Source organism: Vulpes lagopus, chromosome 2 (assembly GCF_018345385.1).
Source record: "Vulpes lagopus strain Blue_001 chromosome 2, ASM1834538v1, whole genome shotgun sequence".
Classification (NCBI taxonomy): domain Eukaryota; kingdom Metazoa; phylum Chordata; class Mammalia; order Carnivora; family Canidae; genus Vulpes; species Vulpes lagopus.
In genome coordinates, this window is record NC_054825.1 from 96,896,055 (window position 1) to 96,922,088 (window position 26,034).

The following is a 26,034-nucleotide window of genomic DNA, read 5'->3' on the forward strand; positions in this document are numbered from 1 at the left end:
GCAGATGCTTCACCGACTGAGCCACTCAGGCATCCCAGAGTGAAACACTGTTCTCTCCTGAGTCCTCCTTTGGAGTACACACACCCCTGGGAGGAAGGACCCCATGGAGCCTTCAGCATCCCAGGATGTACTGCTGGATCAGAAGCTTTTGGAGCAGGAGGGACCTAGAGTGGCCTTGTGGGTGGTAGAAGCAAGGACAGAAGACCTTGGGCACCCAGCCTAGGCATGGAGTGCCACCCTATGGTCTGAAGTCTGTGCCTCTGCAGCTCCATCTCCCTCTACCTCCCCTTGCTACCCAAGCCCCTCTCTTCTGTTCTGGGCTCCAGCTGTGTGTGGTTAGTTATGTTTCTTTTGTTTCTTAGCACCACCTGCCACCTCTGCCTAGCAGCCTTCATCCTCTTCTGGCATAACTGGAGCCAGGGTCAGTAGCTCAGACACCTGACTCAGCGAACACAACCTCAGATTAGTGAAGGCTTGAAGGGGGCCAGGACAGGACTGGAATGCCTTGTGGTGGGGAAAGAGAAATCAAATGTCCACCATGTTTCTAAAATTGAGATCTTATTCATATACCATACAATCCACCCTTTACAAGGTATACAATTGAGTGGTTTTTAGTGCAGTCACAAAGTTATACAACCATCACTACTACCCAATTTCAGAATATTTTCATCACCCTAAGAAGGAGCACTGTACCCATTGACAGACACTCCCCACTTCTCTCCCACCCCCAGGTTTGGGCAGTCACTAATCTACTTTCTGTTTTCTATGGTTTTGCCTATACTGGACATTTCATGTCAGTGGAATCATACAGCATGTGGCCTTTTATATCTGGCTTTTTTTCTTAGCATGTGTTTTCAAGAGTCACCTATGTTGTGGCAAGTGTCAGTATGTTACTGCTTTATATAGAACACTGTCTGTGTTGTATGGATATGTTACACTTTGTTTATTTCATCTTTGTTTAATGGACATTTGGGCTGTTTCCATTGTTTGGCTATAATGAATAATGCTGATATGAACATCCATGTATAAGATTTTTTAGGACCAGGTCTTTTTTTTAAGATTTTATTTATTTTCCATGAGAGACACACAGAGAGAGGCAGGGACACAGGTAGAGGGAGAAGCAGGCTTCCTGTAGGAAGCCCAATGCAGGACTCCATCCCAAGACTCTGGGATCACCAACTGAGCCAAAGGCATATGCTCAACCACCGAGCCACCCAGGTGCCCCACCGTGTCTTGAATATATATCTAGGAGTCAAATTTGGGGGCCATATAGTAACTATGTTTAACTTTTTGAGAAACTGCCAAACTACTTTCAAAAGTGGCTGCACCATTTTATATTCCACCAACAATGTACGAGGGTTTCAATTTCTTTCTTATCCTTGCCAACACTGGGATCATCCATCTTATTAATTTGAGCCACCATAGTGGGTATGAGGTGCTATCTCACTGTGGTTACACAATATTTTCTAAACCATCATTGAAAAATACAAGTAGATTAAGGATGGCTCAGTGAGATAGTGGCACGTCTGTTCAAAGAATTGTGGCCCCCTTCCCCTTTCTTGGGCTGGATGCTCCTTCTCTTCCAGACTCCTGGCTGACCAGTGGAGTACAAGCTAGATGTCATCCCCTCACACCTGTTCTGTGGGTGCCTTTGCCCAGGGCACAACCTACACAACTGTACATGGCCTGCTCTTTGTCCCTTTAAAGGCAATAGATCTCTTCCAGTCTCAACTAGGCTCTGGGGCTGTGACTTTGGACAAGTAATTTGATATCTCTGGTCCTCAGTTTCCTTGCTGGTAGACAATAGTGATAAAAACATAACCTTCTCACGGTATTGTGATGATGAAATGAGTTGAAGTTGTTGGTCCAGGGCCTGACAAATAAAAGCATTTATTGAACAGTGGCTAATTTTATGTCTTAGGAACTCAGCACAAATACAGTTTCCTCTAGAAGACAAGTCAGCACACTTGGCCCCGGGGCTGAATCAGCTGATGTTGTTATACCTCCCACAGGCCAAATGGTTCTTATATTTTTAAAAGTCTGTGAAGTAAACAAATATGTGACATAGAAAATATGATCTCTGTAACCTAGAAGATTTCCTATCCGGTGCTTGACAGTAAAACTTCACCACCCCTGCTGTAGAACCTTCTGTGGCAGCCCCTCCCTCCCCACTCCAGGGGCTGGGTGTTCCTGCCAGGACACCTCACCTCGCACCTATCACTGCCCTTCCACACAGAATCCCTACAAGGGCATCAGCACTTCTTTACTACCTCTCAGCATATAGTAGGAAATTAATGTTAATTAGGCCAAAGGAAGGGAAGAGGAGGAGAAAGGGGATACTGGAGTTTTGCCAACTTCACAATTTTGCCTACATCCTGATTTGAGAAGAGATGGTCCTCCCATGCAGTGCATTTTTAAAATTATTTATTTATTTATTTATTTATTTATTTATTTATTTATTTGAGAGACAAAGTATGCATACATGAGCAGGGGGAGAAGGAGAAGCAGCCGCCAAGCAGAGAGCCTGACATGGGACTTCATCCCGAGACTCTAGGATCTTGGCCTGGGCCGAAGGCAGACACTTAACCCACTGAGCCACCGAAGTGCCCCTGCAGTGCATTTAAAAAAATTATTTGAATTCAATTTAGTTAACATATAGTGTATTATTAGTTTTAGGGTAGAATTTAGTGATTCATCAGTCTTATATAACACTCAGTGCTCTTTATATCCCGTGCCCTCCATATCCCCATTACCCAGTTACCCCTTCCCCCCACCATCCTCCCTTACAGCAACCCACAGTTTGTTTCCTAGAGTCCAGGGTCTCTTATGGTTTGCCTTCCTCTCCATTTTCATCTTATTTTATTTTTCCTTCCCTTTCCCTATATTAATCTGTTTTGTTTCTTAAATTCTACATATGAGTGAAATCACATGTCTTTCTCTGACTTATTTGTTTACCCTCTAGTTCCATCCACATGATTGCAGATGGCAAGATTTCATCCTTTCTGATGGCTGAATAATACTCCATTGTGTATATACACCACATCTTCTTTACCCATTCATCTGTCAGTAGACATGATGGGGGCTCTTTCCACAGTTTGGCTATTATGGACAATGCTGCTATAAACATTAGGGTGCAGGTACCCCTTCAAATCACCATGTTTGTATCCCTTTGGATAAATCCCTAGTAGTACAACTGCAGTTTGTGAGGTACTTCTCTTTTCATACTGTTTTCCAGAGTGGCTGTGCCAACTTACATTCCCACCAGCAGTATAAGAGGGTGCCCCTTTCTCTGCATCCTTGCTAACATCTCTTGTTTTCTGAGTTGTTCATTTTAGCCATTCCATGCAGTACATTTTAGCTGAACAATACTTGTGTCCTCAATTTTAGCCCATCCAGTACGTGTGCAGAGGTATCCTGATTTTCTCCTTGGTAATCATGCAGGGGTGGACTTCCTAGGTTCATATCTCTCAGTCATTCACAATCCCCTCCAGAAAGGGGGCTTGGCCTTTGGGTACCGGATCATCCAGGAGCCCTGTGTCACTCCCAGGAAGACAGGACTGTCATTTTCTTTCAACTAGACTGCATGGGTTCAGGATTTGCACCCTTGTATATGGGGCTGGACTACAAAAGGTGAAACAAGTGTTTCTTGAGAATCTAAGAGATGCAGGCCTGTCTCTGCCCCTTTGATTCCATTGCTCTGGGCCCTTTAAAAGAACTTAAGTCTCTACTTACTTTTCTAATATTAATGCTTATGTCGAATTTCTTGTCTAGAATCAGATGCTCTGCATTTACCCTAGAACTTTCATTGGAGTTGTATGGAATTAACCACACAAACTTTGTTGACATGATATGCTTTTATTTTTTGGTGTCTAACATTCTCAACATGATTTGAAAAATTGCTCTCTATGAACTTGTGCGTAGGAGACAGAAAAAGAAAGATTGATTTATGCCATGACTACTTGCCCCCTAAAGAGAGGCCACTGGGCCCACAGGTGAAGAGACAAGATGCAAGCAGGATAGCACCTGCCTGAGGGAGCAAGTGTTCACCATGTTTGCAGGAATCCAAGTGGAGCAGTTTATAATCTTGTGCAAATATCCACATGGACTTTTCCAACAGACAAGGAAACATCTTTTAAAAGGAAAATGACAAACACAAATGAAGGATTTGCAACTCACCATGATTTTTAAACTTTCTACTAAAGGATGCAAGAAAGGGAGGGAGGGAGAGAAGGAGAGAGAGGGAGGAGAGAAAGAAGGAAAGAAGGGAAGGAGGGGAGAAAAGAGAAAAGATTGCAGTTTATAACAGGTTTTCTCCAAAGATTTCCAATGTGTAGGTTGTTTGCAAGCATATTGACCAGCAGAAAGAGTAGGGAAACCTTTCCAAGTCACAGTTCTAAACACAGTTCTAAACTTTATGTCAAAGCCTACCGAGTATTGCTTCTCTGAAGCTTCAAAGGGATTGTTTATAAATTCCTGAAAAATAAAATTGCATTTCCACTCTTGGATGCAAGTGATCCTCTGGATGAGATCACTCCCCATGACGGATTGGAGAACATAGTTTGGCCTTAAGAGCAACTCACAGAATTAGGTCAAGAGTTGTTTACTGACCACATAATTTTCCAGGTGCAAAGTATGCAAAGTACAGACTTCACGATTCTACACTGAAACTGGGGATGAGGACCTTGGGGCTGAAGGACTCTTTGCTGTGTTTCTGAGCAAATTAGTGTGTTTTGTGTTGTTTTAAGTCAACCTGATCCATCTACTGCAGGGAGTCTTTACCATAACTGAGCAGATTAAAGGCACTGCAGTGAGTTATATTTGACAGGCTGGTAGCACAGATGGAGTTTATAACAGACACATCTCCTTATCCAGCTACCTTTGACTTCCAACCATAAATATTTTATAAACTACCCAAGAATAGAGAGCACCTTGTCAAGTGAAGGAATTTTAAAGTTAAAGCACTTGAAGAGAGAAAGCACAAAGCTTCCCAGTGACATATTTTGATCATAGACATAGAATTCTTAAGCTAATGGTGCTGCTACTGCAGTGTCAACACACAGCAGGACCAAAAGGAATGGTTTGAGACTGGAGTTCTTTTCACCATGAGTGCTCTTGATTTGCTCGGAGGGTAATAATACCTGTGACTGTTTTTAAACATTAATAAACTTATCAACAACTAAAAGGGGAAAGGTCTGCATCTGTTAGAAATGCATTTGGTGGAAAGCAACACAAAACCAAATGACAGTGGCCTAAACAGGTGATAAGCTTTATTTATTTCATGCCAGAAGCAGCCTAGGTCTGGTATAATGCCACAGTGAGAGAATCTTTCTCCTTTCTTTTTCCACTGTCCACATTAGTAGGTAGATCTCTGCTTGTACAATGATCCTTATATTTGTTTCCTCATGGTCACAGAATGGCTGTTACACCTCTAGGCATTGTGCCTCTGTTCCAGGAAGGAGAAACGAATTAAATGCGAAGGTTTGAAAAAGGATGCCAGATGAGTCTACCCATTATTAATAGATTTCTTAAAAGACCATTGCAGCAATGTCCATTTAGATCTCATTTATTTGTTAAATGAATAGCCAGAATTTGATCACTTGGTCACCTACAGCTTCAGATGAGTCTGAGAGTATGAATATTTTTAGTTGGGGATGTTTTTACCAAGAGTGAAACCATGATTCCATTAGGATGCAAGGAAGAATGGTTATTGGGTAGGCAATAAGCAGATTCTGCCACAGAGATGGCCATCATTTCAAAATATTTTAGGTCATTGGTATTAGGTTTGAAAAATGCTAGTTTTCCATATTAAATATGAGAAGACTGTGGAGATGAAAGAAAGCAGTCAATAATACAAAAATGGTATATGTTTACTTTACAAATAAAATATCCACATTTAATGTGGAACACGATAATAACTGGTTAATCACTCAACAGTTATTGCATCCCTGTTATGTACTGGGCTCAAAACCATATACTGTGACAAAAAGAGAGAGGGGGGAGAGGTATGCAAGAAGGAAGAAGGGACAGAGGCAGGGAGGGAGGGGAAAAATCATAACAGTACTTTGAGGGGGGAGGATGTGGCAAGAAGGAAGAAGGGACAGAGGGGGAGGGTCCCCCCTCTGGAAGAGAAGGGTGTGGCAAGAAGGAAGGGGGAGAGAAAGAAGAGGAGAGAGAGGGGGAGGGTGTGGCAAGAAGGAAGAAGGAACAGAGGCAGGGAGGGAGGGGAAAAATCGTAACAGTACTTTGAGGTCTTAGCCTTACCAAGGCCTTACAAGCTAGTGAGTGCATTTCTCTTTTGGTGGTTAAATGATTGCCTTTAGGCTCAGGCAAGCATCTCATTCAGTAATTATAGTAGAAAAAGGACTTGACTTTCAACAAGCCTACAAATTCCGAGATGGACACTTAAGGTCAGATGCCCATCTGTTAACCAGTCGTCAAGTCCAGTGGATGGAATGCACTGGTTGACTGTGCTCAGTTCAAACATCCTCCCATGAGGCAGGGTTGAGGGCAGCCCTCCAAAATCTCAAGGACAGAGCAGGGAAGGGGGTGATGCTCTAAAAGAAAATGTAGATACTACTACCAGATGAAGGAGGAAAGATTACAAGTGTTGTTAATTATAATAATGACTAGAAACTGAGTCAAGCTTGCAGCTGGTCTACCATGAGTTTGTGGATATGCCATAGGCAAAAAAACAAAACAACAAAAAAGATAAATTTTAAGCTGATATTTTAACAGACCACAAAATAATGGGAATACATTTTATTTGTTTGTTGGTGGATGTGTTTAAAACTTTGCTCATTCTTCAAACAATTTGGGGCCATTTATAGAAAATGTAAAATGAAATGATAAAATGTAAACAAAGACTTATCAGAACCATGGAAAATATAAATTCAAATAGAAGCTGTAACATACAGAACCCTAAGTTCCAAAAAATTGCTATACTTGAACAGCTTTTACTCTGAACTTCCTGGTAGCCAAGAGAAAAATGAGGCCATAAATGGTTACACACTTCTCTTTTTCCATAAAGCAGAAATATACTAGTTTTCCAGGTAGTGTAGTGGATTAAAGAGCATGAGTTTGGCTTGAATACCAGCTCTACAACTGACCTTGGACAAATTATTTAATTTGCCTAATTCTCAGTTTTTTATCTTCTATATGGAGTACTTGTATTCACAGTATTGGGTTGTTTTATAAATTGGGATAATTACATGTAAGATATCAACAAATAATTTTTCTTGTATATTTTTATTGGAGTTCGATTTGCAACATATAGTATAACACCCAGTGCTCATCCTGTCAAGTGCTCCCCTCAGTGCCCGTTACCCAGTCACCCCATCCCCCCCATCCACCTCCCCTTCCACTACCTGCCACCTGTTCATTTCCCAGAGTTAGGAGTCCCTCATTTTTGTCAACAAATAAGAGCCCTGCTATGAGAAAAAAAGAAAAAAGGAAGTTAAGAGACAGAGTGGTTTATAACTTCCGTATCACAAACGCAGAACTGGATTGTGTGATGCTATATCTTATGGTGTTCCTTGATGACCACAAAGAACATGAAAACATCACTCAGTCAAGGTAGCTCTTGATGGGGCCAAGAAATTATGCTCCAATAGATAGCTTTGTAATAGCTCAACTCAGTCCAAGACTAAAATTCTGGAGTGTACAGAGAAATGGATGGATTCTCTGTCCTTCAAACAATCTTCCTTATGTATCTTGTCCTTCAGCCAACCTTTTGATAGATCTCAATGGCTTTCTGTTCCAACATGTGGTCCCTGGTGGGAGCCGGGAGTGGAGATTTTGGTGGGTGATGAACTCCTTACTTCAGTAGTGTAGGTTGGTCATCCAGCCTAATTGATGCTCTGGTCCAAGAGAATCAGCAGTGAATGCTTAAAACCTGTGGCCCTTCCTCTCATTTCAAACTTCAGGTTTCTTTATTTTACCACATCTGTCTATCTCACCATGAACTCTGCTTATAAAGATTTTTTTCATTCCTAATTCGGATTCAACTCCTTGACAATTATGGAGAAAATCATAAGTTTTACATCCAGTGGGTCAGAAGTAGTCTTCCTTTGTCCTTCTCTCTGTAGTAACAGTAATTTCTATTTATTATAGTAAAACTCTGATGGCAAATATTCATGTCAGTTTTTTAAAAAGCAATTTTGGGAATAATCTTTTTCCTTTAGCAGTGTTTGATAACCTGAATGTAATCATAGTACCCCATAGGAAACAAGATACTTCATCTATCTTGGTGGGAATTTCTGAAAAATCTGTTTACTTAGCACCAAGTGAAGAATGAAAACAAATCAAAACCAGTCTACATACTCCTCTACATGCTGGTGGGTTCGGTCTGCATTACATGCCACACTTTTTTTTTTTTTAGGATTTTAAAAAATGTATTAATTTGAGAGAGAGAGGGTGCAAACATGAGAGAGGGGAGGGACAGAGGGAGAAGCAGACTCCCCGCTAAGCAGAGAGCCCCAAACAGATTTGGGGGCTCAATCCCAGGACCCTGAGATCATGACCTGAGCTGAAGGCAGACACTTAACCAGCTGAGCTACCCGGGTGCCCCTATGTGCCATACTTACTCAAAATTAATCCATTTAGGAAAAAAATGTACTTGTGAAAAGCCTCCAACATGTAGGCAGTATGACATTTCTTCATCTGAGAGCAATTTAAATATCTTATTACCATCTCCAGCTAAAAATACCTTATGAATTCTAGATTCTTTTGTGGAGTTAATCTTACAGCTCAAGTTCACCTTGTTGCTAATTCTTCACCTCATTTCAATGCGTAAGGCATGATGTCGTTTATGTAGAAGGGGAATGTATATCATCTGTCCCCTTCGCCAGCTATCAGCAAATCTATGCGGAGGGGTTGGAGGAGCCCTGGAAGTATATCTGGGACACAACCAGCAAGTAGAACCTTGTTTTTTGGAATGTTCTCCGTCTACCATTCTTATTCCGTTTTTTGTAGTTGAGGAATAGGGTTTTCAAGAATGGATTTTTGAAGAATTGAGAACAATAGGTCCTTTGAGTACTTTGCAAAGCAGACTCTATTGCTTGCTTCCCCCTAAATCCATTTCCCCACAGTCCCTCCTCTTTAGCAGAAATCTACTAATCTGCTTAAATTGTACCCTATGGGAAAGGTAATCCCATTCTCAGCTCAAGGGTAACTCCTAAGTGATTTAAGCCGATAAAGGCTGTCTCATTTTGTTTGCTAATGGTTCTTTGAGAGAGGGCTGCTGGCTTGGACCTAGCCAAGAAATGTGAGGGGAAATTTTCTCATGACCTTTTAGGTAAGATTTTTAGATCTTAGAGGAAACATCCAAGAAAGAGAGTCTCTTCCCTGCCTGGACTGTGTCATTCTACATGTAATGGCTGGAATTGGAGCAGTCATCATGAAACATGAGGAACATTAGTCTGAGCACAGTAATAACATACTACAGTGGCAGACCAGGATAGAACAAAAATATGGAATGAGTCCTAAGATCTCTATACCTAATAACATCTATTTTGAAAAAGAATACATTTTTCTTTTATTTATTTGTAGGAGACTATGTTTTCCTTACCGTTTGAATTGGTTTGGGTTTTCTCTTACCTGCAAACAAAAGCACCCTCACTGATTTTTGGAGATGTTACATAAAGCAATCATAGAAATTCTTTAGCCACACTTAAGCTAGTTGTTCTTAGAGCTGCAGATCATCAGTCTTTTGCCCTGCTAGGTGAAGTTCATCACCCCTTCTTCCTCTTCTCCTACTAAATGTATTCGTATTCTAGCGAAGCACTTCCACAGGGCATCAGAACAAGCAGGCCAGTGTTTAGTTCCTTTGTTAAATTGTGACTTCACACAGGGCACCATCCTTGTCATAGCCTTTATTGTATTCATTTATTTTGTAGCTATTTCTTGAGCTGGGTATTGAAGATACAGCAGTAAAGAAAAGCAGATGTGCCCCTACAGTCATGGAATTTAGAGTCTAGTCGGAAACAGACAATCAAATCATCACAATAATTGGTTCATTTCATGCCACTAACTAAATGATGGGCACTCAGCAAAGAGCATAGAGCAATGATCTATTGAATTCAGCCACAGAGTTTTCAATATGCCACGGGGTCTCTTATGCTTCTGAAGGCTAGCCTCAGTTCATATTGTGGGGGAAAGGCTCCCAGAGGCAAGCAGGGTCCAGACCCAGTGTGCAAGCTCCTTTCAGGCCTCTGCCTGCACTGTGCTTCCTAATGTCTCATTGACCAAAGCAAATTGTGTGGCCAGGAGCAAGATCTGTGTGGAAAGAGGTGACGTTTTGCGTGGATAGCAAGAGATGGGACCAATTTGGGGCTGTTACTGTACCAATCTGCCACACTATTTTAAATTGTGGGCTATGTTATAAAAACCTTAAACTCAGCCAAGGAATTTAAACAATGATCATTTGAATCCAAGAATAAGTTTCTTGCTGCAAATTCACACTCAAACTAAAATTTGATTCAGACATTTTAAATGGAAAATAACGATGGGGTTCACAATGAACAGGAAATCTAAACCTTTGGTCTTTAAAACCTTTAATAGGTGCTTTGATGAGAATGGGGGTATTGACAGCCAAACACGGCTGTTCCTCCAGCCTTTGTACTATTTACAGTGAGGACAGTTTTCTTTCGTGACATTCCTAACGAGAATAATTGACTGTTCTCACCTTCACCTCCCAACATCCAGAGGATACCATTCTAAATTGAGTAGTTGGCCCATGCCAGCAATACCTGCTATAAATTATGAAACTTACAATCAGTAATCAACACTTTTCTATTGCATTATAACAAGCAGTTTTTAGATTGGGCTCAGAGTATAAATTCTTATTTTAAAAAAATAAAGCAAAAAGAAATAAAGCTTAACTTTAAAGGAGACTCTTAAAATTTTTTTTTAAGATTAATTTATTTATTCATGAGAGACACAGAGGCAGAGACATAGGCAGAGGGAGAAGCAGGCTCCATGCAGGGAGCCCAACGTGGGATTCGATCCCAGATCCCAGAATCACGCCCTGAGCTGAAGGCAAACACTCAACCGCTGAGCCACCCAGGCGTCCCCCCCCCACTTCTTTTTTGAAGTTTTATGACTCTTAAATCTTAAAAGTCTGTATAAACTAAAATGTCTAGGAATGTTTTATTTAGAGAGGAATGTGATTAAGACAAAATGTGTTCTAGATCTGAATGGAGAGTTAAAAACTAAGTATATGGGTCTGGTGGAAAGATCACCCAAAGGCATCTGCATAATTCCATTTCCTGCTCCAAAATTTAATATAAAAGTCAATTGAATTGATTAATACTAAAAATGGAACAACTCCAGTTCTAGAACTAATTTGAGGACCCAAGTCCTTCTTTGTTCTTTCTGGTAAATCTGTGGTTCTCTTTCTGAGTTTTGTTTAATAAGGAACTTGTAGATCACAGAATACATAACATATAAGAAAGTGCTGGAAATGGCTGGAATTTCCTCAGATTTACTACAGCAATATCATTTATAGTGTCTTTGACTTCAACAAAACATAGAAAGCATATACACAGGAAGAGGAGGGTTCAGTAGGAGTGCCAAATCCCCATTGGGTTTCTCCATTTGATTTGGATTATAAAAGCCATTGAGAAGGTTTAAAGGGCTCCTAGAAGAGTGGGCAGAGATTCTGAGCACAAGTGCAGTAGGGCTACCATATATGTTAGAAGCAAGAATAAGTACTACTTTGAAATATTCCTTCAGGATGGTTTAGCCTCTATCACTGATGCATCCTCCACATTCTGCTCAGGATATCATGTGTATATCATTTCTCTTTTCTGTCAAACATGTAAGTGTTCCACTGACTCAGTTATCTATAGACCAAACTGAGGTTTGAACTTTAGAAACTATAACATACAGTAGTAACAAGACACCCAGATTATGGGCTTCTTCTTGCCTATTACTTGTATACTGACCAGACAAAGAAGCATAAAGAATGTTGCAAAATTAAAAGTGAATCTGCTTTTTCTTAATGTGATTTTTTTTTGCATTTGTCAATTTGAAATCTGAGAGTATTCATCGTCTTGTCCATGCCATTGATAACATTCACCCAAGGTCATCTGAAATTTAAGTTTTTAATCAAACTAGGAATCATTTTTTTCCCTGAAGAATACTTCAAAGTTCCAGCTATAATGGTTTAATCATCACAGCCAAAAATTGCTTCTATCTTCTTGTGAAAATTGCTTCTTTGTATGAGGATTCTGTTATAATACGAAGGGTATTACATTCCTGGAAAAAACATAATGATGTATATAATGGAGATAAGGATATTAGATAGACCAGAATGGAATGAATATTTAGAAGTACAAGATGCCATTTAGATAATCCCTGAACATCTCTAATTATTATGCAGTCCTACCTTAACATTGTGGGACATAATAAATAGGGAGGAACCTTGATATCATTGGGTTCAATATCCCTAATTTACAGTTGTGGAAACTTTGGCCCAGAGAAGTTGTTCAAGGTCTCTTGCTCAAGGTCATGCAAGTACTTTGGCCAAGGGGAAAGTCAAGGGAACTTTCTCTATATCACCAAACTTTTTCTTATGTAATAGAGCAAATAAGAGTATTTCAGAATATGAGTGTTGAGAAAAGTGGATAGGTTTTCTTTTAGTTTTAGAAGACAACCAAAAGAGCATCCTTAATAATGACAAATATGACAGCATTGGTTCTGTTACAACACTTAGTGGTATTTTTATCCAGTCTATTGAATTAAGACACATATTTATTAAGTACCCACTATGCACATGAAATATTCAATCTATTACAGAAATAAAACAGATGGGCTTGTACTGGATTTGTTGCTATTCGTCTTTCTGTAGATAGCATTAGACATGAGATTGTTTCAAGGGGCAGCAGGAGGAAAAGAGAAAGCATAAGGTTCATATTTGGCAAGGCTTCTGGGATAAGATAGGTTATGAATTAATTAGACACAGGAATGCCATTTGAGAGTTGTGGATAGAAAGAACTTTCTATTGAAGAGGTTTGGCAATGAGGGAACATATAGGGTTTTATTTTTTAATATTTATTTATTTATTATTTATTTGAGAGAGAGAGAGCTGGGGGAGGGATAGAGGGAGAGAGAAAATCTCAGACACCCCACTAAGCAGGAAGCCCAATATGGGGCTTGATCCCAGGACCCTAAGATCATGACGTGAGATGAAATCAAGAGTTAGATGCTTAGCTGACTGTGCTACTCAAGTACCCCAAACTCTTAAATGAGTCCTAAGTGTTTCCTCCTCTAGAATGGAGGAAATTAGCCCAGGGGTCTGGAAAGTTGATGGTGATTACCAAATGGAGATGCATTTGTCAGAGGACCTAGGCAAAAGTCAAAAGTCAGTGACAATGGCCACCAGAGTTCTGGAAAGCACAGCTGGAAGGTTGAAGCCCTGTGCAGGCTGTGGTGTTTGGTGATGGTCTTAAAATAAACAGAGAGCTGGAAGTGATTAAAACTGTGGAAAGGAAGAGAAACATAAGAACATAAAAGAAGATTTATTACATGACCAGCCCAGAAAAGAGTGGGACATGGACAGAAATGTCAAAATTTCCAGAAGAGAACTATGTACACCCTGGAGCTGGAATCCATGTTATCAGCACAAATTACTGGAACTGTGTTTTTTTTTTTCTATTTCTTTTATGACTGTGTCTGACAAGGAAAAATATTAAAATCAAGTTTTAATTTTTAAGGCATTTCCGGGTTATATCTTAATACCAATAAAGATTAAAGTGAATAATAGTTAAAGAAGAGAGGATTATTTCTTGGCTTCTAACACCTTCCACTTTTATGGATGAGGAGGGTGTAATATGGCTGATTCCTAGCCCCTGCAGTATCCTCAGAGTCCTTTAAATGAGGGTTCACCAAATGGATTTGAACTGCTGCTCAAAGTCATAAGGACAGTGAGGAGCAGAAGTGCCCCTGAGTTTGGGCCTCACAAAGCCCTGGCCCTGACTGTCCCACATTGATATGAGTAACCGTGGGAAAGATGGGCTGTAAAATCACAAGGTACAGTTCTGTTTCTCAGAGAAAGTCATTTCATCTTCAGCATAACGTTAGTTCTAAGTTAGGTCTAATACTTTGACGATATTTAGTATGAATTTCAGATAACCTACATATTCAGTTAACCAACACACCTGCTCTCTAACCATCCTGGGTGAGTAGGCATTACTGTAGTGTAAGCATATTTGTCAGGGCTAATTGTGACTTTTAACTATGGGTTGGAGGCCATCAGCACTCCAGGGAGACTGAAGGGAGACCCAAGGAAGAAGGGACAGTGCTTTCCTCCTCCCCAACTCCCTTCTAGCATTCACACACAGAACCCACTCTTCCACCTTGGCCCTTTAGTCGTAGCAGAGGCCCCTGGGAGCATTTGAGAGCTGTATTCCTGACCCTCATCCTAGACCTTCTGTTTCAGTTAGTCTTAGAGTAGGGCCCAGAAAAATGTAGTTTTAAAGTTCCACAGGTAATTCAAATATACAGCCATTTGGGAACCACAGCTTGTAACATACCATATTAAATGTCATTTTGCAAAGACTTAAAAGTGGGATTGATGTTAATTCTTCCAACAAGACCAGTCCCCAGAGAGTCCTGTAATCATAGGCTATGAGAGTCTTGGTCCAGACCAAGCTTGCTTTTTACCTAGAAAGTCTGCTTTGTCCCCCTTCCCATTGCAAACCAGGGACAAGTGATTGAAATTGTGGACGTCATCTGGTGGTAGTTACTGTTGTGCTCAGGATTTTGGAAAGACTTCTGTTTATTTGGCATGTTCCACACAAGCCTGTCAGCCCCTGGGGATTTGTGGCATTTGCAGAACTTACAAGGCAGGCAACATAAAAATATATAATTCATAGAGTGAACTATTTTGGAGCTCCCTTCACTTTTACAAATTGGCCATAAAATAGAAACCACAGACATAACATTCATATAACCATAGTTGCCAAGAATGAAGAATCATTTGGGGAGTGGGGGAGGATGAGGACTTTTAGTGTGTACTTCTTTATAGGGCATCCAAAGAAAGAGTAAGTGTTCACAATTTGTATGCAATTTACAGTTGGGTTATAGTTTTCTCCTGATAATGGGCAAATATCTGTTGAAAAAAATGGGGATGTTGAGGTTGACCTTAAGAGGCCTTTAGAAGTCATTAAGCTTATCATTTGAAGGCATTTTTTGTCTTGATAGACATTTCAAGTGTATTTAGGATTTCATATATGTTTTACTATGACTTATTGCTTCCTGGTTTTCCTTTCTTGGTGGAAGTGGTTCACAGTATCCAAGGCTCTGTGATTGCCTACAGTAGACTAGGGGAAGGGGTGAATATTTTTACTCTTTTACTCTCCTTCACCCAATAGCTGCTTTGACACTCTGGGATTACATTAGCTTCTATGGTGCATCCTCTGGAAGGAGAAAGAAACTACTTAACGCCTATCCATTCCACTTGAGCATTCCAGAGACTTGGGTAATGGATGAATAATGGCCAACAACACTGTTGTGATAGTTGACTGCTGACAAAATAGCATTTAATGGAGTTGGAAACATTCAAGACATAAAAGAGGAAATAGTCTCTCTTACAGAAGTCACACTAAACATTATTTTCACCATTTGATATTATAATATATTAACTGTTGTCTTAGGGATCAGGAGAGCTATGAGCTGGGCTTTAGCTGTTATGTGCCACTCTTTGACATTAAAAATATCAAATGATCTCTCTGTGCCTTGGTTTGTTCATCTAAAAATAGTCATGATATCTCCCTCATAGGGTACTCGAGAGAATGAAAACACAACATGAAAGAAAAGTCTAGCCAAGCCAAACATACATTGGGCTGGGAGTGAGGATGATAGAGAGTAGTAGTGCTGGTGTGGGGGGATTAGAGTGGGTGGATTATTCTGAATTGCTCTAGACCTCAAACTCTGTTGTTCTATGAATCTACCATGTATGGAGAAGAGAGGGCCACACAGGAGAATCACTTAGGTGTGATTAATGATGCTTAAATTATTTGATCATTTAACCACCTAGAGAAGTGCACAGCTACAATGAAGACAGTTACACTATTTTGACTCAGTAGTATTAACAAGGATTAAAAGCGTTTACATGGCACAGAGCCTAGGACTGGGTTAGGTTCAGCCTTTCATAAAAATCAGTTCCTTTTTTTCCCCCTTCTTTTCCAGGAAGAACTCTTCAAATAAAAAAATGACAATGATTTTTAAAGCAGACTTTCAGGAGATCTATAGCTCTACCAAAGTGGAGATGAATCAACTTGTTGCTGTTGCTAATTTTAACACCTTATCCAACATCAACACATTGATTTAGCCTGCCTAAAATTTGCCAGTTTCCAGAGCATTACACAGGTTCCTTTAGAAAATTATTTAAAAGCCCCATCTTAACTTTGAGAAAGGTTTATGTTTGTGATGGTGTATGTTATGTCTTTAACAATAACTAGACTGATTCTAGAAGCTTCATCTGAAAACACATGTTGTAGCTAAATTTTCATACCCTGTAGCTGTATGTTGGTGTTTAAAGAAGTGGTAAAAATAGAGTCACAGTGGGGATGTTAAGCTCTCTTTCCTTTTCAAATATTATTGTAGATACAGCTGTGGGAATTATGCAGGGATTCTTGTTTTTATGTAAGTGTTCTTTTTTTTTTTTCTTTTAACCAAGGTCTGATCGACAACTAACATTATATAAGTTTCAAGTACAGACCATAATGATTTGATATCTGTGTACATTGCAATATGATCACCATAGTAAGTATAGTTAAACCTGTCACCATACATAGTTAAAACATTTTTTTCTTGTCATGACAAAAATTTTCTTCTTAATTATTTATAACTCTTACTTGGTAACCTCCCATAAGACTAATGAAAGAATTGGAATGAGCAATTTTTTAAAACTAAGAAATAACCAAAAGGTAGATAAATATCTTTAGTTATTAGCAAAAGGAAGTAGATGGGAAGCTTGTGTTAAGTCCTCAAAAATTTCAGTAGACGCTAAGAGTTTTCACTGAAGATTTGTAACTGAGTGCCTCAGTTCTTCATTTAAATCTTCTAAGATACACCTGTAGTCTTGAAAAAAAAAAAAAACACTTGCATATGTGGTAACTCACATCTTCTTAGTCAGCAATTCAGATGTAACAAACAACTCACCCTTGCTGTACTATGTTATGCTAGAAGACAAGAAAATGCATTCATCCAAATCTTAAGCAGTTTATTTCTTCAAAGAAATGAAAATTTCTGTTTATATTGGCAGCTCTGTCACAACTATAGTCTATACCCCAGCCCGGTTATTATGTTAAGTCCAATTTACAAACACTATTAATACCCTATTATATTTCACCCTCCCTGGATCATAACCTCATGAGGAAGACCATATATGATTTATCTGAATATCTGAACTTCTGCAGTTGTTCCAGTGAGCTTACTTTTTGGGTACTCAATGATAAAAACATGAATAAAATGACCCGTTATAATGATTGATTACCTTTTTACCCTGAAGCCTTTTATTAGCTTTTGGTTGGAAAGATCAGCTGTATTTGAAGATACTCCTGGTCTCATATTTTAACAGAATCATTGTGTTAATTACTGTTAAATAGCACATTAAATCCCTCATAGCAGCCAACCAACCAATGTGGAGGCTCTCTCTCTCTCTCTCTCTCTCTATATATATATATATACACACACACATATGTGTGTGTGTGTGTGTGTGTGTATATGGCATGTTTTAGAAGATACTGACTGAAAAAAAAAATACTGGCCCTAAAAACAAAACAAAACAAAAAAACAAAAAAAAAAAAAACAACAACAACAAAAAAAAACAAGGTATTGCTCATTAAAAAAAAATACATACTGGAAAAATTATATCAAAATGGTACATAATTACTAAGTGATTGATACAGATATTATGTTTTACTCCAATGGCAAGTAGTGTTAAGTTCCAAATTTATAAAATGCTATTCTGCATATAAAATATTTCAGAAAAATAAGTAAATCTATAATTTACAAAGGCAAAGTTCATATTACATAGAGTAGGCAATTAGGGGTATACTTGTATTTATATTGTACTATATTCTTTAGCTTTGGGCCTTTTTATGTCCTTCTGTTATGGATATATTCTGAATTACGGACTCTTTTGATGATCTTTTGTCAGTTGTTCCTCAATGCTGAGCATTCAAGACGGAAATATTATCCTTACTGGAAATAAAGATACTTAATCAGATGCTTTTCATAATGGCTTCTTAGTCTATCAAAATTGTTATAAACTGGACAATTAGAAAAGAAAAAGAAAGGGTATCCATATTGGAAAGGAAGAAGTAAAACCATTTCTGCAGATGACATAATCTTATATATAGAAATTCCTGAAGAATCCACACAAAAAAAGCTATTAGATCTAATAAATAAGTTCAACAAGATTTCAGAACACAGGATCAATGTACAAAAATAAACAGTTTCTGTCAATGAACAATCAGTCCAAACATGAGATTAAGAGAATAATTCTATCTAAAATAATATCAAAAAGAATAAAAGAAGTAAGGCTTGTACACTGAAAACTACAAAACATCGGTGAAACAAAGTAAATGAGAACTCAATAAGTGGAAATATATCCTATGTTCATGGATTGGAAAGCTTAATATTATTAAGATAGCAATAGTCCCCAGATTGATCTATAGTTTTAACACAATCCCTATCAAATTTCACCTGTCTTTTTTGCAGAAATTGACAAGCTGATTCTAAAATTCATGTAGGATACAAGGGACCCAGAATAGCTGAAACAATCTTAAAAAGGAATGAAGTTGGAAGGACTAATCCTTTTCAATTTCAAAACTTATAACAAAGCAAGAGTATTCAAGACTCTGCGGCACTGGCATAAGAACAAACACATAGATCAATGGGATAGAATTGGGAGTCCAGAAATAAACTCATACACTTATGATTAGTGTATTTCCAACAAGGTGCCAAACAATTAAATGGAGGGCGAATAGTCTTCAATAAATGGTGCTGGGACAAATGGATATTCACATGCAAAAGAATGAAGTTAGATCATTTGCTCACATCATACACCAAATTAACTTAAAATTAATCAGAGACCTAAATATTTCCACTAAAACTATAAAACTCTTTAGAAAATATTCTTGGGTTAGGCAATGGTTTATTAGATGTCATACCAAAAACATAACCCACTGAAGAAAAGTTAGATAAATTAAACTTCATCAAAATTAAACACTTTTGTACTTCAAAGGACACAGTCAAGAAAATGAAAAGAAAACCCATAGAATGGGAGAAAATGTTTGCAGATCATATATTCACAAATCCAGAATAAATATAGAACTTTTAAAATTCAATAATAAGGAGACAACCCAGTTTTAGAATAGGCAAAAGATTTGGATAGATGTTTCTCCAAAAAAATATATACAAACGTCCAATAAGCACATGAAATATCGTCAACATCATTAGTCCTCAGGGAAATGCAAATCAAAACACTAAGATACCACTTCACATCCATTAGGATGGCTATTAAAAAAAAAGAGCAATAATAAGTGTTGGCAAGGATGTGGAGAAATTGGAACTCTCATGTGTTGCTGGTGGAAATATAAAATGGTGCAGCTGCATTAAAAACAGTTTGGCAGTTCTTCAAAAAAATTAAACAGAATTACCATATGATCCAGCAATTCCACTCCTAGGATATATACAAGGTGAATCAAAAACATATGTCCACACAAAAACGTATACACAAATGTTCATTGCAGCATTATTCATAGTAACCAAAAAGTGGAAATAATCCAAATGTCCATCAACTCCTGAATGTATAAACAAAATATGGTATATCTATACAATGTAACATTATTCAGCCATATAAAGGAATTAAGTACAGATTCATACTACAATATGGATGAATCTTGAACACATTATGCTAACTTTAAAGAAGTCAGGCACAAAAGGTCACATATTATATGATTCTATTTATAAGAGATGTCGGGAATGCTATAGGCAAAAACCATAGAGACAGACAGTAGATAAGTGGTTTCACAGGACCAAGGTAGTGAGGGAAATGAAAAGTGAGTGCTAATTGGATATGGAGTTTCCCTCAGGGGTGATGAAAATGTTCTGGAATTAGATAGAGGTGATGGTTGCACAATTTTGTGAATCCATTAAAACCACTGAATTGTACATTTTGAAAGGGTGAATTATATTGGGAGCTTTTATTTATGTCTCAAGTTTTAGTACTATATTTTTCCATGACCACTCTACAAATTAAGTTCTAATAAACCATAATATAACTTGCAAAAGCATATTGTCATCAAAGCACATATTTATATAGTTTGTTCCTAAAAAGAAAAGGAGCTTCATAATCAGTCTTATAGTTGGCATGAAATCTTCCCAGTTTTAAGTATCAGTGCAGAGATAGATACAGAGTCCAAGATTTCTCTCAGGTTAAAATATGAAGGAAAAACATTAGTTCATTGCTTCTGTTCTCTCATTGACTTGATATGGACTCTTCTCATTTAGAGTGACCGGACATTTATTGTTCTGAAATTGAGGGAAGAATCCCAAGTACTCTAACCAAAGTCTTATATTTGTTTTCTCTTTCTTTCCCAGGTGCTACCTTTCCCAAGCCAGGTGGTCTACAACAGAGTAGGCAAGTGTGGGAGTCGTACTGTGGTCTTGCTTCTGAGAATCTTGTCAGAAAAGCACGGATTCAATTTGGTCACATCAGACATTCACAACAAAACCAGGCTTACTAAAAATGAACAAGTAAGTTGTCTTTGCCCATGGTTAGATTGTACTTTGTGTCAATTCATTTGTGTAATTAGTGGGTGTCTTACAAGACATCCCTCAAACACCCTAACAAATACCAGAGTTGCAATGTCATACTGTATTTTTACCAGTGTGTGGAAGGAAATTTAAGTTAAAGATTCTGAAGGAAGTCTTTAAACAGGAAGTTTCCCCAAAGTATTCCTTTGGGGAATACTCATCAATACTTTTACCAAGATGGATGAAGGACAGTGTATACTCATCATTGTCTATTTAGCTAAAATTAGCAATGCATAATTCTCAAATAGTTATACTACTGAGCTACAAATAATGCTGACTTCCTGACAACAAAAACAGAAAACTATTTTGATATTTTTTTCTTTTGCTTTTCTTTCACAACTGCTCTAAGTTTTTATGGTTATAATAAAGAGAAAATTCTCTTTGGGCCAGAAATCTGATTGGATGATAGGAGCATGAGCTTCTTATAATGGATAAGCTCAGGGGATCTTGAGCTTCCAAAGCAGCATTTGGTATATTCAATGGAAGCCAAAGAATTACCCATTTCCTGGGAAGAACTCAATCTCAATGTAGCCAAGTCATACAAGTGGACATGTTGCCATTGGTGCAATTCAGTTTTAGTCCGGATGTGAAGGAATGAGAACCAGAGGAGTCAATGATGTAAATCCTGATGCAAGGGCAGGGGAAGAGAAGATGTGATGTCCCAGCCTAATCAGTAAGGCAGGAAAAAGGGGGAGAATTCTATGTTGCTCTGCATATGTTTCTATTCAGGACTTCAAGGGATTGACACACTAGGGAGGGTGGTCTACTTTACTTTGTCAACTGTTCAGATGCTAATCTCATCTGGAAACACCCTCACAGACACACCCAGAAATACTATTTAATCTGGGTACCCTTTGGCTACTCAAGCTGACACATAAAATTAACCATCACACCACCCAATGAGTACAGAAATTTGGGTAATAAACAGGGCATATGGTTTACTACCAGATTGAAACCATAATTATGGAAATTTTTACCCATGTCCACTTCTTTCTGGCACAATCCTCACCTTTGAGGCATTCAAAACCTCCCAACAGAAGGAATCTCATTATTAATTTACAATAGCCCATCTTTCTCTTTTATCTTGGGGGGATAGCAGGACCTTTTAAGAGTGTTACTGCCTAGTGGTACTTGCAGTAAGGCCAGTATGTTCAGTGTCTTCCAGTGTAGAGATCAAAAAGCCCATTCCTATGAAAACTTTCACTAACAGCTGAGAATCAAGCTTGAAAAGTCATTTCCAATTAGCAAAAAATAATTTGAGATCAGCCCTTATAAGTTGTGTAGTAGGCTTTCAACAGAAAAAGTACACTTGGTGACATTTAAGGATATCACATTTTATGAATAACTCTAATAGAACTAGGTTCTCTTTCATTTCCTTACCTGATCAAAAAGCTCATCTGATCATGCCCTGTCACTGCCTGAAAGAAAGTGACTATAAATAATTAGCCTATGTTACTTTGATGTTATTACAATTATTAAATTTGGTTTTCATTGGAGTCTAGGCCCTTGGGTCTGTGTATCAGATTATATTTATTCCTACACCTGAAGAGTGTGTATGCCCAGTTCTCAGATGCCTCATAAAACACTGTAGCTTGATTTTAGTGCCCACTGCTGAAAGGGTACAAACAACCCAGAGAGAACAGGACAAAGGTAACCAAAGTATGAGACACTGTGGTGTTCTGGAATGCACTAGAAGAGAGAGGACAAAATATGGTGTTTAAATATACTGGGGCTTTGTACCTACTTTGTTTCCTATGAGAAGCAAACATGAGAAAACAAAATGCAGTTATAACGGTCAAGTGAAGCATGTTAGATTTTAAAATAATAACTTGCTAATGGTATATACATTGTTAAACCTAGGAAGGGTTAAAGACAAAGTCATTCTCCTCCTCTAAAAGAGAGGTTAGCTCTCATCTGTTTGGAATGATTGGCTTGTCTGGAAGCCAGGGAACAGACTAGACAATCTTTTAAGGTTCTTTCCAGCCCTATGATTCTGTGATATATTTATACAACTTCTAGCATAATCTGTGTATGGTGCAGTTGAAACACTTCTGATTCCTGTGGTCAGTGTGACCTGGAATATATTTCATGACTTCATTATTCCAGATTCCTATTAAATTATAAGGCATGTCTTAAAAACTTCAGGGAATGATAAGGTAGAGAAAAAACAAACAATTTGGACATGACAACAAACATAACGAGTGACAGCTGCTTCTCTGCAGCTCACTGACTGGTGTGACATGCAGAGAGAGCCAAGAAATGACAAGAACCCAACTTCCAAAAAGCTCAAGAATGCTTAAAAGAACTCTTTCCCATTATATGCATCCTTTTTGCTTAAGTTACAAAGTGCATAAAACAAGCAGAGGGAAAAAAAATATTATTTTAACCTAATATACTCAAGAAATAATTTGTGGTAAGAATAGCTCTGCTGCTTGATAAGTTATTAAAGAAAAAAGGAAGATGTGATTTAGGAGATGAGTTAACATTTTACAGTCAGTGGTTCTCAACCTTTAAGCAAACTCTGGAAACATGTTCCCATGGAAACATTGTTCCCCATAGTTAGAAACAAACCGACTTCAGGTGTAGCAGGAGTTAAACAGGCCCTTGGGGGCTGGCCGGGTCTCTCTCCACCATGTAGAACATTTCTTTTATGAGAAAATGTGTTCCAAGTTCCCAACTACTGACTTACAAATGAACTTTGGAATAGTATCCACTCATAGAACTGGAATTATCTATACCATTCCATTCATACACAGAGGCACTTCTTGGGGTCAGAGTCAAATTCGTGCATACATTTCTCCCTGGAGGCTAGCTGTCATAACACACACACCCACGCATGTGCGCACATGCATGCGGGAGCAGAATACTGAGTTTAACTAAGTCTATTTAATGAAATAAGATACTGGAGGGATTATTAAAAAGAAAGGGGAGCACAAGACACCAAATGTTACAACATCAATAAAAATCCCATTAAATCTGCCCTTATAGAAACAGAAAGACCATTGAAGTTTATATTTTTAAAACTCTACCTGAAGAGAAGAGCAGGGACACCTGCTGCTGGCCAAATGCTGGACCTTTCCAGGATATATGATACAAGCCCTTGATGACATCATCCCACTTATACTCTGAAACCAGATTTCAGTTTCTTGGGCTGATTTAGATAATCTCTGGGAAAATGGAGATTATATACAATTTGAAAGATAGGGAACTATTTTCCAGAAGACATGAATGTGATCTCCAAAAGCCTTATAATCACCTCTTTCAAATCATTGCTCAGAGTACAGCAAAGGTCAGAGTGCACCACAACACATCATGGATATAAAGGATTCAAAATTATTTCATTTTTGTGGGAGAGGAGCAAAAATTCTCAGCATGTGAGCCGAACAGAACAAGAGAGCAAATAATTTTACTATTTTTATTAATGTCAGAGCTACTGAGAATTGCAAATTAGAAACAGCACCTACTACATGCAAAATATTTTGCTTCATTACTTCATTTAATTCTTTTGGACCAAAAATTATACCAGTGAATGGGTATAATTATTTATTTTATGAATGGGAAAATTAAGACAACCAGATTAAGTCACTTCAAATGTAATATAATAGATATAATAGAATGACTGTCTGCTGCTTAGACTTGAACCTAGGTCTTCTTGAATCCAAAGCCATTCTCCTGATGTACTGTTTTCCCATTCTGGCTGCACAGCAGAATCTCCAGCAGAGCCTTATGAAACATAAAGTTACAATGGCCCTTCTCCTGGAGATTCTGGGATAGAGTCCAGAAAACTCTGTATTTTTTTTTTTAATGAAATGTCACACCAGGCTAGGAATCCTGTCAAAACTATCATATCAACATTTCCCTAAGTGTGTTCCTAAAAATCTTAGTCCCCTAAGACACTGAAAAAAATTTTTTAAAGAAAATATCATGGTTAAATAAATTTAGGGAATGCTGCCTCGGCCCCCCTCGGAAATTTATACCAATCGTTCACATTTTAAAGACTGAGAATTCTTTCAGTTAAAAACAAAATTAATAGTCTATTGAACTGTCCTTTCCTTAGAGTTCCCAATCTTAGTTGGCCAGGGGAGTCTTTATGAATGTTTGTGGCTGTCACGTGCATCAGACAAAACTCAGACTTCCAGCTTGGAAAATGCTGCCCTAGCCTCTTCTTTTGCTTCTGCCAATCATGCCAGGAAAGGCTACTCTTTCACTATAAACTTCACATCTGCTTTGACTCTATTCAAAAGCTATTCAAATGATCAAAACCTTGAAAAGTATTCAAAGAATGGAAAAGACAGAGATCCTATGCCCATCCACTTGAGACTGCTTTCACCTCTCGGTCAAAAAGAGAATTGCTTCACCATATTTTAAACTTTCCTTTGCCTTGCTCTCGCCAGTTGTAAGCTCTAAGCCTGTATAGCATCACAACTCCAAAAAAGGAAAACTCACCTACAGAAACCAAGTTGTATTTGAAGATGGTCTAGAGGCCATGGGGGCTCCTGCCAGGTTTTCCTATGGCAGGGGCATCTGGCCTCTATTTACTAACAAAGGTTCACTTGCTTCTTGCTGGAGCTGGTCTCACTATTGTGTCTTCATTCATTTTGGTGAATATTTATGGAGGACTTACTAATAACTCTGTACATTGAACACCAGACAGCACACTAGATGTTTGTGCATCTTATTTCTAATCCTTTCATCAACAATATTAGGAAGATATTACCATCCCATTTTATGGGAAGGAGCAGGTGTTCAAGAAGAATAGGGAAGAATAAGACTTGCAAGAAAACTGGGGTCAAATCCTAGAGAACCCTGAATGCTAGGCTGAGGAGGAGGAACTTTATTCAGTGGACAGTGGGAAGCCATTAAATAAGTTGTTCTTAATCATGATAGGCATCAAAAAAGACATGTTTTTAATACATCAAAATCTTGGGAGCTTTTTCACGACACATGTCTCCTGGTCCTATTACAAAGTACTGAGTTAGACTCTTAAGGGTAGAGTTCTGGTATTTGTATCTTTGGGGAAAAATATTCCCAAAGATGTCTTCATGCATAATTCTGATGAAGAATCATCACACAAAAGGCTCTAATTATTGGAAAGTTTTCATTTTACTAAGGTGAACCCTCCACTCAGCAAGCAAAGTTCCTTTTTCATCTGAGAGTCTTCCAAACCTTCTCTGAAGTAATGAGTGGTGTCTCCTTGGGAGCCTGCAC

At 38.4% G+C, this 26,034-nt stretch overlaps 1 protein-coding gene across 2 annotated transcripts in view; it reads left to right on the forward strand.

The window, feature by feature from the left end:
- UST (uronyl 2-sulfotransferase) overlaps positions 1 to 26,034 on the forward strand; it is a 292,405-nt gene that overhangs the window by 145,147 nt on the left and 121,224 nt on the right. For both annotated transcript variants that reach the window (XM_041744455.1, XM_041744456.1), the window contains exon 3: positions 20,611 to 20,766. In XM_041744455.1, coding sequence (XP_041600389.1) covers positions 20,611 to 20,766 — 156 coding nt within the window. The remainder of the gene's footprint in view (positions 1 to 20,610; positions 20,767 to 26,034) is intronic.